Here is a 14,594-nt window from a genome sequence, read left to right as displayed (position 1 = left end):
AGTTGTTGTTTATTATTAATATGCCATCCACGATTGGAATCCTGCGATAGTGTTGCCAAAAAAACCCCAAGGGCCACAGCTGAGACAATTTCCCCTTCACACCTCTGGGTCCTACTATCCAGATTGTAGCACTCCCATTTTACCCCTCCATGTGGCTTACCCCTCCATATATGCATCAGTGCACGTTGATGAGCTTCCAGAGATGAATAAACATATGATTGTGTATATATGTATTATTATATTCGTGTATAAAAACAGATCAGAATGGAAGGGGCAGCATCAACAAGAAAAGTGAAGAACACCTCTGTGATTTGCTGCTACGACATGGCTTCAGGTAAGCTTCTGGATAGCAATAGGGAAGTTTCTACTTTTTAATGGATGGGAGAGCTAGAATCTTTAATAGCTATAAGACATCCATTCAGTGGGTCCAGCCTTTATATTGAAAAAAAGCTTGTTCTCTAATTTTCCATGCAATATATATCCATTAAGCAAAATATAGGAAGCTGTCTTAGTTATTATTAAATTTGGGAGCTAGAAGGGTGTGTTTGTTTTTATTTTCTTTAGTGAAATTTTAAAATTCTATACCAGTGAGGATCAAACTGAAGCAATTCTCCCCAGGGAGAAATAAAAAACAAAGAGAGAATGCCACTAATTGTGGTTTACTCGGCACAAACAGGTATCTGAAAAAATGCTCAACTAACAAATGGAGAAAACAAGAACTGCATATATGTGTGAAACTGTTGCAATGGCAACTTGTAAAGCCTCCTATTTATCAACCCCTCCCCCAGAAGCATTATGATGGTCAGTGTGAAGAGAAAGAGGGAGTGGGTGTTCAAATCATGCATCCTGTGTGGTTGTGTATAGCAGTGCTTCTGTTTTACATGGGTTCCTATTTGCTTCTGCCACCCAGAAACCCAACTGGTGCAATGCTCAACTGAAGCATCAGCAGAGATGGAACCTTTGTGCGTGTGTGTCTTTTGGATGTTTTAAGTTTCCAGTCATGAAAGGAACTTGCAGTTAGTGCTTCATTGTGCATTAGAGTGGTGGATTTACCAATATGTCCTCTTTATTTAAGAAGCCAACCTCCTTCATCTTCCTCTGCAGGGACCAGTAGACCTTCCTCTTTGCTTACCATTGGCTTGCTTATCTTGGCTCTGCAATGGACAGACGGAGGAGCCTTCCCCACAATACCACTCTCCAGTATGTTTACCAATGCTGTGCTAAGAGCACAGCATCTCCATCAGCTCGCAACAAATACCTACAAGGAATTTGTGAGTAGAGGTCCATCTTTTAGGTCAGCTAAACTTTTAGGTTGCATCATCATTCCTGGTAATAGCAAACTAGAGTGTTCAGCAATTTGGGAGCAGAATAAGTTCATCTAAAAGTAACATGGGGAATTCTCTAGGTTCACATGATATATTAAAGCATAAAAAAGGGGTATACAAGTAGCACTTTAATTTTTAAAATGATATGGAAAGAGTTTTCCCCCTCACATGTTTTTATGTTCTCAGATCTTCCATTACCACATCAACGTAGAGTTGCCACAAACCAGAACAATTTTTAGATAAGGTTCTCTTTTGAAATATTTACTATCTTCCAAGTAATATTAGCATTTCATTGCTTCTGATTTAATGTCTTTGCTCAGTTAATAATTTTTTAGACAATGTTATTCAAGACTCTGTACACTCTCACCTTTTCTACTTCTTTGCAAATGGTGGCGTTTTATGGGACTTATAAAGGAGCGTTCCTATATCCCAGAAGAGCAGCGATACTCCATGAAGAATTCTCAGACTGTACGTTGTTACTCTGACACTATCCCTTCACCCACGAGGAAAGAGGAAACTCAACAAAAAACAGTAAGACAACTCCTTTCATGTTTTATTCCATTGAAGAATTATTTTGGTGCCCCAAATATATATATATAATCTTGTGTTGCCTATCTGAAAACTTCCCACTTTCACAAAATTTCCAAGAAGTGTTAACAAAGAGCAATAGGTGTATTCTGAACATTGGAATAGAGTCAGACAGCTAGACAGACACCCTGGTAAAAGTGAAGGGGGACTAAATGCCATAGTCAATCATCTGAAGGCTGCCAGGTTCTCATTTCTATATTACGGGATCTGATTCCTTAGAGGACACAACACTGGAAACTCTATGCTTTATCACATTTGCAAATTCCAAATATATTTGGCCAAGATTCAGGCAAAGATCTAGAAGTAGACTATGACTCTCTTGCATTTACACAAACATGCCCTGGCAATATCTGTTTTCCTCTGATGTTTCCCTATGGTGTTATCTTTATCTTGACCACATACTTAAGATGTTGACCACCATTAAACAGTGAATCAGAATGAAGATAAACACTAGAGACAACACATTTTCTGCAAACAAATTGTACTTTTCTATCAATGCAGGGATCTTCTGTATAGCATTTGAACTCAACACCGAGAAAGACCAACCTACTTCACTAAGCCGAAGTCATGCTTTACAAATCACAAGCCTGGATTCATAGAGCACATGGTTAAAAGAAAACATAGATTATAATTTTGTATAATGAACTCAGGCATATTATGCCAATCCATCCCAGGGCATGTTACTCTCCAAATAGTACTTCCTTGTTGCTTCTTTCATTTAATCAATGTCATACGTAAGCTAGGCAAGAATTCTTAATTTGGCTTAATTAAATGTCTAAAAACCCATCCACTGTGGCTTATAAACAATTATTTCCCATATAGAGAAACTTCCACATTAAGAAAAAATAAATAAATCAGATCATATTATGGATTAGTTTTACATGTCCTGTTTTCATTGGAGGAAAGAGATATATTCTATCTATAAACATCTAAAAGCCATCTAGGAAGCATTTTTATCTGTCCATACATGTCCTCTGCAATAATGAAAAGTGTGTAACTGCTATTTAGCAAGAAACTGGGTTTAAAGCGGGCTCAAGGAACTGATCAGAAAATAGAGAATTTGCCCTGGCTGGAATTTTTCTTGCCTGTTGAACTTCTATTGCCGTTTATCTTAAGACACAATTGAATGCTATTGTCCTTGTTCTCCTTCTTTGGCTCTAGGAAGTCAAGAGAGTAAATACAAGTCTTTAAATTGCTTTTTTTAAATGTATCTATTTTTCTAGGACACGGAACTGCTGAGGTTTTCACAGATTCTCATCCAGTCCTGGCTAAATCCTATACGGTTTCTAAGTAGGATGTTTACAAACAGTCTTGTATTTGGGACCTCAGACAGAGTCTACGAAAAACTCCAAGACTTGGAACAAGGTATCCAAGCTCTTTTGAGGGTAAGCAATCCCTTCCAAGGAGCACTTTTTAAATGCTGCCACAGATTGTACTGTACCACCTGGCTAATGTTATGAATATGAACCTAGAGAAGGCAGACCTCTCTATTCCTAAAACTCAGAACAATCACAGGCATCAAAATTATTAATTTATCAAACTCCCAATGAGAAAACCTTGCTATTATGATTTATTAACTCTACAAAATATAGACATGTAGAAAAATATAGGTAGTCCTTGACTTATGACCAGTTGCCTAGTGACCATGTGAGGGTACAATGATTCCTCAAAAGGTTTCTTGATTGAAAGTTCCAATGGTTGCTCCCTCCTTGGTCACATGCCCACATTTTGGGCACTTGGCAATCAGTTCTCATTTACAGCCTGCCACCCCCTGCTATTAGCTCACTCAATTTATGACGTTTCTTGCAGAGAATTGGTATTTGCTTCCAGTTTTCAGGAAACAAAACCCCTCCCCACACTGCTTTGGGTATGTGTGCGTGTGCTTGGGCAATGGGTTTGCTTTTTGTATTTGCTTAACTGCCACAAAAAGAAGTAAAATCAGGTTGGTCACCTACTTAATAACCAGCATGACTTGCAATCATAATTCCAGGCTCAATTGCAGTCATAAGTTGAAGACTACCTGTATCAAATGATAACATGAATGAGGCTATTGATGAAGGATAAAGAAAATTACATGATGTTGAGATTGTACCTAGAAAGTATATGGATTTAAGATATTCTTTAATATCAAAAGAAAAATAAACCCCAAAATGAATCATGGGATCTGCAGAATGAGATTAGCCCTTCATAGTTATTGTAGTGTTTTTCAACTCAGTGTCTTCCAGACGCATTTAACTCTCCCATTAATTTGCAACCGGCACAGCCCTTGGCCTCCTGCTCCAGAACTCAAAAGTTGGTAAGCAACATGGAGCTCAGAATATAGTCCCAAGGTTGGGAAAAGTGGGAATCCTGTCGCCCAGCTATAGTTGTCCATCCATGGACTCTGGTGGAATGCAATTCGGAGGGTCGATATGATGCAGCTACAGGCTCACTATTCTTTTTATGTTCATTAAACAGAAAGTCCACAAAATCAACCATAAAAACACAGTATGTCCCAATCTTCAAGGACTGAAAATATTATAAATGATATTGGATAAAATATATATTTCATTGTAATTATATATAAGTCATTACATAAAATATATTATAAATTATACACTATTATAAATTAATTTCCTAGCTTAAGTACTTAACTCGGTAAATCTGAGTTGGTGTGTGTGTGTGTGTGTGTGTGTGTGTGTGTGTGAGAGAGAGAGAGAGAGAGAGAGAGAGAGAGAGAGAGAGAGAGAGAGAGAGAGAGAGAGAGAGAGAGAGAGAGAGAGAGAGAGAGAGAGAGAGATTTTTTGAAGCAGAATAAGATTCTTAATACTTTTGTACTACTCTTTCCACTTACAACATGTACTTCCAGGAGGTGGAGGATGGTACTCCCTGGAATCTTCAGCTGCTTAGGCCCACCTATGAAAAGTTTGAGTTCAATCTCCGGAGTGAAGTCGCTTTGCTGAAAAACTACAATCTCTTGTCCTGCTTCAAGAAAGACCTGCACAAAGTGGAGACTTTCCTGCGAGTGATGAAATGCCGTCGTTTCAGAGAGATCAGCTGTGTCTCCTAAAGGCCGAAAAGACCCGCCTCTCCATTCCATTTTTCCTATGCAGTTTCCTAGAACCTGGGAAAGAGAATGGGCTACTCCTGTGCCAACTGCCTACATGCCTGGGTCAAGTAAAGATCAACCTATTGCATTTCAAGCCCTGTTGTTTGTGAAGTCCCTCAGTGCTCCTTGATTTCTGTGCAAAAATAAATGCTATTTTATTTTAGTGCTATAAGCTGACTGGCTAAATTAGATCTGTCTCTTAAATGATAAAGAATACAAGCTTAAAGGCTTTGCCCTCATTTTACACAGAATCACAAACTTGCTTTCAGAACAGCGATTCTGCCAAAATAAAGTATGTCTAAATCTGTTTATAAAAGTAATTTCCCCTCACTCAATTCCTATATAATTAAGGCAAGCATTTTTTTTAAAAACTACACAAAGAAGCCTCTAAAAGACCCCCACTCAAATAAACTTATTAACTTGTAGTTTATTTTTTTTATAATAGCAATAGCCCTTAGACTTATATTGCCCCCAACAATCTGGGTTCTCAGTATACTATCCTCGGAAGGATCGAAGACTGAGTCAACCTTGAGCCATTCAGAACTGAACTCCTGGCAATAGGCAGAGTCAGCCTGCAATACTGCATTCTAACCACTCTGCCACCACGGCTCTATGTTCTCCATAGTATGTTCTCCAAAATATAAGGAAAACAACAAGGGTATTTTAAAACACATTTTTTCCATTCTAACAATTTTGTCTTTTAGCAAATAGCCTTATTGTATTCTAGAATGCAACTTTCATTTTAAGATTATTCGGGAATTATTTCCCAAAGGCTATCAGAATGTTGGCTCCATCTTGGCATGTAGCTGGCTTTTTTCAGCCTTGTAACTATTATAAGGGGGGGGGGAGGAGTGCTAGCACAATCCCAGTTCATAATGAAGGTGTTGCAGAAAATGGCAGACTTAGACTTTTCAGGATTCAGGAAGAGATTATTTAGCAACCAGGTTCAGAAAGCTAGCACATGGCTAGCATTGCAATTTCTGAACAACCTTCATTATTGAAGCACGTGTTCTTATACATTCTCAAAGGCAGCATAACACGGAAACACTTAACTCATTTTTTATTGATTACCTTGAGGAAAAAGCCTTATAAGGAGATGGGGTCTTACTTCTCCTTTTATCTTGGGCCATAGGTACTGACTGCGTGTCTTTATGCTAACTTTAATTGAACCTTGTGGTTTTGGGCTTTTGACATAAGGGCATATACTGAAACATTTTGTGGTTGAAGGTTGATGACATTTCTTTGTCCCTTTAAGCAAGCTTCTAACTGGTTTTTTTTGCCACGTCTCTGTTTTTATATTTTTAATCCATATTTTATTCTACTTTAAAGGTAATGTTCCTTCCACGTCCGCTGATTTCCATTTAAGACAACATTTTAATGGGACTCAATGGTATCTAATATATTTTTCCACCTTCATTTTCCCCCCATATCATAGTGTGTTTACTATCAGCACTTTACGGCTTATTCTATAAAGTTTTTTGTTCATTTAAAGACCATTCTGATCAAGTCAATCTTCCAAATGCAGAATTAATGCAAAGGGACACGAAACAGACTTGTGAGCAAACATAAGATACAGGTAGTCCTTGACTTATGATCACAACTGAGCCCAAATTTCTGTTGTTAAGGGAGGGATTTGTTAAGTGAGCTTTATTCCATTTTGCACCTTTCTTGCTCAGTTGCTAAGTGAATCACTGCAGTTTATAAGTTTGTAGCCCAGTTGTTGAGTGAATCTTGCTTCCCCATTGACTTTGCTTGTCTGAAGGTCGCAAGAGGGGATCACATGACCTTGGGACACCAGCAATGGTCATAAATATGAACCAGTTGCCAAGCATCTAAATTTTTATCACATGATCATGGGGATACCGCAAAGGTCGTGACTGTGAAAAATCGTCATAGGTCACATTTTTCAATGCCATTGTAACTTTGAATGGTCACTAAACAAACTGTTGTATGTTGAGGAGTGTATTTGCTTGCAAACAGTGTCAGGCTAGAGGGTATTACATCTAAAATTCCCTCCCCCCACAAAAAATATTTAATTTCTAGAATAAGAGAGGTAGGGCAGATAAAAGGGACTCATCTGTTGCTCATTGTTATTAATAATGGATTAACAAAAGAAAACCTGCTATGTCTGGTCAAGCTTTCCACACTACACTGCTTTAATTTCTGACTTTGGTAGTGAACACATGTTGTGACATTTCTTTCCTTGATGACTTAATCCTTTTCTGCTGCATTCCTTCCTTCCTTCCTGCCAGAATGGTGTTAATAATAATTTATTAAATTGTTATGCCATTTAACTCCCAGAAATTTTGAGCAATTTACAAAGACATTAAAAAATAAATAGCATTCAAAATATAACAAACAGGCGATAAAATTTATCAGGAAAAAACTCTGGATGGGAACTCAGAAAAAGAAGGAGTATCACTCACCCTTAGCAAAGGCCTGGGTGAAGATACATGTCTTCAAAGCTCTTCACAACACCAATAGTATGGGAACCATTCAAATATCGAAGAAGAAGGCCTAACTATTTCCATAATCAAGTTTTCTTTTACATGCCCCTCCTACTGCAAAATGTTCCCCAGAACACACCCATGTCTATTATTTTTATAGATAATTCAAGGCAGTGAACATATTCAACACAACTTTATTTAGTAGCATAGGCTGTAGGCTTACCTTTTCAGAGGTTTTATCAGCATATAAATAACAAAAAGGAAAAGACCAGGGTATATCAGAGGTTAATGTGTGGCTAAAGGAGTGGTGTAAAAGGGAAGTTTCATTAAGTTTTATTAGTCATAATATCTGAAGCTGGTCCAATAAAAAAACTGTACAAAAGAAATAGTTTGCATCCATTGAGAAAAGGGAATGAGTTACTTAGCATTAAATTCACAGACTTTCTGGATAAATAGTTAAACTAAACAGCAGATAATTAATTGATACAAAACATTTTTGTCCCCAACAATCTAAAATTAATAGGATTATCCGGATATGTAACATAGATGCTTGTGAGGGTAAGAATATCAACCTTGCTGTCAAGCAAAATCAAACGTTTAATAGTGAGTGCCATACTATGTGCACTAATCAAACAAGTGGTAAGGAAGTAGGGGAAGTCAGGCATAATACAGGTTTGTAAAAAGTAAACACAGGATCAATCAAAATGGACTCAAACGTATGCACACCAACACACACAGTGCAAGGAATAAACAGGGTGAATTAGAAATTCAAGTAAATTAGGGCAGATATGATTTTATTGCCATTATGGACACTTGCTGGGTTGAAACCCACATATGGAACGTACAGCTAGAGTGTGGGTCCTCACACTACAGCCTGTAGTTTGACCATAGTTTTTAATTAATTAAGCCATTAATCCAGCCTCACAGGAGTACAAAGCTGTCCTGCCCATCCTTCAGCCAATTGCAGGACTTATCTTCAGGAGCCCCAAACTGAAAGGTAAGGCCAACAATTTTTGCCTGCACAGACGTTTTGAAGGTGGGGGTTGGGTGAAAAATGGGACATACAGACACCCCAAGTGGTTAAAAACTGGCATTTCTGCATGTTTTGGCCTGTAGAATACTTCTGGAGGTGGGGGTATGTGAAAAATGGGGCATTACTATTACTATTAATCTTCTCATTGTTCCAGTCGCCTATCTCTTCCCACTTATGATTGCAGGACTATAACTTTGTTACTTGTATCCTTACAATTTATATTGATATTGATTGCTTCCTGAATGCTTATTTGTACCCTATGACAATCATTAAGTGTTGTACCTTATGATTCTTGACTAATGTATATTGTCTTTTTATGTACGCTGAGAGCATATGTACCAAAGGGAAATTCCTTGTGTGTCCAATCATACTTGGCCAATAATGAATTCTATTCTATTCTATTCTATCTACAAGAAGCTTGGGGAGGAATGATCATGCAATATTGAAATTCAACATTATGCAAACACAAGCAATAGAACAAAATCAAACTAGAGTCTTGGACTTTAAGAGAGCTAATTTCAATAAACTTAGAGCTTGGGAATGATTCCATTGATGAGAATCCTCAAGGGGAAAACAACTCAAGAAGCTTGGGAAATTTTGAAAAGTTAGATTATAAAAACCCTGTCTAGCACAATACCAATTAAAAAGAAAAACAACAGCTCTCAAAAGAAACCACCATGGCTGCATAAAAAACGTCTGATAAATTGAAAGACAAAAAGAACAAGTATAAAAAGTGGAAAGAGTTACATATAACTAAGGCAGAATATCAGCAAATATGTTCTGTTCTTAGTACAGATATGAGACTCATCCTCCTATTTTCCCCACAACAACAACAACCTTGGGAGATGGGTTGGGCTGAGAAAGAGAAACTGGCCCAAAGTCACCCTGCTAGCTTTCATAGCTAAAGCAGGATTTGAACTCTCACTCTCCTGGTTTCTAGCCTGATGCCACTAGACCAAACTCTCTATATGAAACAAAATAAAATTAAAGCATTTAAAATAAAACTAAATTAAAATATTTTAATATAAAATTAAAATTGTAATTAAAACATTTAAAACAAAAGCCCCTAAGATGTAGTAGTGTCAATGAAGCAAAACTGTATTTATATAAGAAAAGTCACTAAGTTAGAGAACCTACTCTGTACACTTCATTTCTTGAATTTCTTGAATTATGTACACTAGTCACCCTAAATTGTGTTGCTCAACAAATTGAAATTGGCTTAAATAAAAGATTTATGACTTATAACCGCAATGACTTATGGTAATTCAACCAATAGAGTGCTTAATGATCCATAGTCAAGAGCCAAGGTGGCGCAGTGGTTAAATGCAGCACTGCAGGCTATTGCTAGATCAGCAGTTCAGCGGTTCAAATCTCACCGGCTCAGGGTTGACTCAGCCTTCCATCCTTCCGAGGTGGGTAAAATGAGGACCCAGATTGTTGGGGGCAATATGCTGACTCTCTGTAAACCGCTTAGAGAGGGCTGAAAGCCCTATGAAGCGGTATATAAGTCTACTGCTATTGCTATAGTTGATTATTTGCTTTACTATTTGTTTACTGACTGTTTGGAGTTACATGTCCCTCGTATTGCAAAATATTCCCCAGAAAAAAAAGTGATTTATGACTGTTTTTCACACTTAGGAACGTTGCAGCATTCCCATGGTCATATGATCAGAATTCATATGCTTGGCAATTGGACTACATTTACAAAGGTTGCAGTGTCCAGAGGTCATATGATTCCCTTTTATGATCTTTGGACAAGCAAAGTCAATGAGGAAGCTGGATTCACTTAACCACTATGGCAAGAAAGATTGTAAAATGGGAAAAACCTATTTAGCAACTGTCATGCCCTGCAACAAAATGTTGGGCTCAATTATATTCTTCAGTCAAGTGTTTCCGCAAAAATAAACCCTAACCAGAAAATAAGCCCTAGCCTGATTTTTAAGCATGCTCCTAATATAAGCAACCCAAAATAAGCCCCAGTTAAGACCGCCATCAGCCAGAAGAACATGACCAGCACCGGAGGTGGTGAGTGTGCAGGGGTCAATGTTGTCTGGCAGAAGCTGCAGCATCCACAGTGCAGGTGAATTGATTACCTGTCCAAACAGCAAGGGGAGGCAGAGGTGGGGGGGAAACATGCGATCCAGATGCACCACTCAGGCTGTGGGAAAGCCAAGAGTCAGTGGGCTGGAGCAGGTGAAGAGCCACAAGAGGCTCATCTTTGTACTGCAGCACTGGCAACAGGTGGAGACAGATGCACAGGGGGAAGGCAGATTCAAGAATCTGCAAACTCTCCATTCCTTCCCCACTCCTGGGGGAAGGATATTGCAAAATCTCCATTCCCACCCTGCTCTGGGGCCTGCCAAAGGTGGTATTTACTGGTTCTCCGAACTACTCAAAATTTCTACTACTGGTTGTCCAGAACCTTTCAGAACCTGCTGAATTACACCCCAGAGTGAATGTCATGGCTGAACTTCATATGAAACTCAGTCAGGTTACTATGGAAATGGAGAGTGTAAGGCAGGTTAGAGTGAAAAACCCAAAGAGATATAAAAGTAATATTACCAGTTACAGTGCAGTCAGAAAAAAAAGGTTGTTCCCTACTAAGATGGGCTTTTGCTCACCCAAAGATTCATATTTGGGGATGATTCTTACGTTCGGTGACATTTCCATACCAATAAAAAGCACTTTGGTATATGTTAGGTTATGATTTAGTTTTAAATATGGATTGAACCTGTTGGTTGGAAGGGTGACTGATAATGGTTTTTGGAATCTGTAGCAGGCTAAAAAAGGGCTAAATAGTCTGACTGGTTTTAGTTTTTTAGAGTAACCTCCCTAAGCCAAGTATCCTACAGCTGTTTTGTTGTTATTAGTTGCAAAGTTATGACCTCATGGACAACATTCCTCCAAGCCTTCCTGTCCTCTACCATCCTCTGGAGTCCATTTAAGCTCATGTCTACTGCTTTGGTGACTCCATCCAACCACCTCATTCTCTGTCGTCCCCTTCTTTTGCACTCAATCTTTCCCACAATTAGGCTCTTCTCCAGTAAGTCCTTCCTTCTCATTAGGTGGCCAAAGTATTTGAGTTTCTTCTTCAGGATCTGGCCTTCTAAAGAACAGTCAGAGTTGATTTCTTCTAGGACTGACTGGTTTGATCGCCTTGCAATCCAAGGGACTCATAGAAGTCTTTTCCAGCACTATAGTTGAAAGGCTAAATTCTTTGCTGCTCAGCCTTCCTTATAGTCCAACTTTCACAGCCATGCATTTCAACTGGGAAAGCCTTGACTATACGCACTTTTGTTGGCAGGGTAATGCCTCTGCTTTTTAGTATGCTGTCTAGATTTGCCATAGCTTTCCTCCCCAGGAGCAAGAGTCTTTTAATTTCTTGACTGTAGTCCCCATCTGCAGTAATCTTGGTGATCCTCTAGCTATGTTGAGGGATAATTGCCTGAGGTGCCATCTAGCTTGGAAGGTTTAAGAGTTTGTAGATCATTGAAGGCACTGGGGAGGATGAGGTTAAAGCTAACATTATTGAGGAAAGTTTGTAGACAGATGGAAATGTGATAACTGAACTAAAGTTATCTTGATAAAGATCACAATTTGCACTATTCAACAAACTACAAAAACAAGGCTTAGTTTAACATAATGTGCAAACTCAGTAATTGAATTTCATAGCACATAGTGCTCGAATGCAAGTCTTCTGGCTCCAGCTTAAATCCAACACTTTGGTAAAAGGCTATTACACCAATATTCCTAAATGAAATGAGGAGTGTAAATAAAATAGAAGCAGAGCAATTTTAATTAATTTTATTTATTTACATATGTCAAATAAAGATTTTATATATATAAATCTGAGTTAAATCTGCCTGCGTTACCAAGAAATCTTGAATCAGTTTGTTATTTTGGATTTCTGTCTACCTGCAACTTGCAGAAGTTTGCAGTGCAACAGAAACTCTTGGATGCATTTTGGAAAGTATTCTTCATAATCCTAGAAGAGTCTATCAACCTTCCTTTTAATTTCTTTTCCCATACTTTCCTCCATCTTCCATCAGGGAAATGATTGAATATTGAATATTTCTATAATTAATTATACATATCAAGCTATTTGTTGGCTTGACAAATGTCAAGTTCTGTTGCAGTGTCTAGCATGTTGCCAGTTTTACCTGCCTATTTGTAGTTAGACAAGGTCTTCCCATCCAAAGTTGTGATTAAGTGTTGGAAAGTATAACTCATTTGTGTGGAGTGCACACACAAACCAGATCAACTTCCAGTCAACCTTGACCTCTACCCAGTGCATGTCACTACATTATCAGCCAATATTAATATTTGTAGAATCTCCTCCAATGGTTTTTAAGCTTTTGCCAATGCTTTTCTTCTTCATGAAATACACCAGATTATCTGAAATAACTTGAACAGGTTTTCCTGTTTTTGGGCCTTTCTCTGGAGTGAAATGATAAAGATATCTTCCACCGGTTCACTGCACACAGAATATATTCTTCGATGGTACTGGGGAATAGCTGGTCTGAATTGTTTGCTTTCAACATAACTTTAATTGCATCCATATGGTGGTTGAAGAAGATGCATTCTAGTTAACCCTTCTTACAGAGCTCATCAAATACTTGATCTAAGGCTGACATATCAAACACAAGGCCTGCAGGCCACATCAGTCCTGCGATATTGTTAGATCTGGTCCGTGGAGCACCCTGGAGAGAGCAAGGGACCAGTCCCTGTTGCCACAGCCTCAGCCAGAGGCTAGATCTAAGGCTATGTTTTCTAACATGGGTGGCTACCACAAAGTTGTTGTAGATCAGCATGAAGCCAGCAGCAACACCTCCATCAGCTTTTATCCACATCTAAGTTTGCAAACTGTCAATCATGCCTGAGCTTGGAAAGGTGTGTGTGTGTGTGTGTGTGTGTGCAGCCAAACAAATGTGCTTGGCTGCTAGCAGTTTGGGGAGCAGGGAACATGTGTGGCATTGAATTATCCTATTGAGTTAGCTGGCGTGACTTGTTACATCCTGACCCAGCCATTCCAAATCAGCTGCACCAGTGAGTGGCGTTGAGCTGGCCATGCCCACCTAGTCATGGCAACCTGGCTACAATCACCCAGCCATGCCCACCTGGCTTCTGTGAATCATCAGTCTTACATGCAACTGGCACTTTGAGGGCAACCATACTACTGATGCGGCCCTCAATGATACACCTGATTTATGGTAAGGTTCACTAAACTTAAATGTTTCTGAGCCTAAAAAACATTTTCAGAACTTCCTCAAAATTCTATATTTGTGGAATCCTCTTGAAACAGCTAGATAGGTACTAAAACTCAATGTCATGATTCCAAGTAATACTCCCAATTATTTCATGACTCTTGAGATTGTGGCTTTCTTAAAAGATCCTGTTTACTGGATACATCATATTGGCACGATCAAATGTGAAACCAACTCTGAATAATCCCCGTGCTTCGGTATAATTAAAGAATAGATACTGGCCACCACCACTCCTTGTGTCACAGGTCGTGTTAGCCAACCAAGCAGGTGATGAACCTCTCAGCACTTCCTCCTGCCATTGCTAGGGTACGATGAGTTTGCCTTGGTTCTCACGAGTCTATAGCTGTTATGTCTGGCACTTTGGAGGAAAATGTTCTACATTCCATAAGTCTCCCACCCCATAAGCATGGCAATTAGGAAACAATACGGAGAAAATATGGCTCCAACTAGAGTTGTTTTGAGAGTTGACACTCACTCTTTAATGTAATTTGGCTCAATATTTTCTTGTGGACCTAACAGAACTATTTTTTCAATTGCCCTTGAAGAATTATCACGTCTTTCTAAGGTTAGATGAACACTCTAATCCTTTTTTAAAATTAAAAAATTAAAATTAACAAATTTAAAACCAAAACTTTTTTCCAAACATTGAACATTAACGCAGATGAAGCTTGTTCCAAAAAAGAATATATTCAAGAATTAAGGAAGGTAGAAGATTGGAATTATTTTTAATACCAGATCTGAGCGGATCTTAATCCTTCCACAAGAAAAGTCCTCCTTGGTTATCCAAATATTCATAATTTATCCAAGAATTTAGGAAGAATACTGTTGTTAAGTAACTAAGAGCTAAAA

General features: G+C 38.5%; 1 protein-coding gene across 1 annotated transcript; it reads left to right on the top strand.

The window, feature by feature from the left end:
* Positions 1-1,097: 1,097 nt before the first annotated feature.
* Positions 1,098-4,962, top strand: LOC106550136 (somatotropin-like). Its single transcript, XM_087714423.1, has 4 exons — positions 1,098-1,271; positions 1,740-1,856; positions 3,137-3,298; positions 4,762-4,962. The coding sequence occupies exons 1-4, from the start codon at positions 1,203-1,205 to the stop codon at positions 4,960-4,962; spliced, it is 549 nt and encodes a 182-aa protein (XP_087570549.1). The 5' UTR covers positions 1,098-1,202.
* Positions 4,963-14,594: the final 9,632 nt, after the last annotated feature.

Source organism: Thamnophis sirtalis, unplaced genomic scaffold (genome assembly GCF_051295495.1).
Source record: "Thamnophis sirtalis isolate CommonGarterSnake01/CBP01778 unplaced genomic scaffold, rThaSir2_p1.2 scaffold_4, whole genome shotgun sequence".
Lineage (NCBI taxonomy): Eukaryota > Metazoa > Chordata > Lepidosauria > Squamata > Natricidae > Thamnophis > Thamnophis sirtalis.
This window is presented reverse-complemented; position numbering and strand designations above follow the sequence as displayed.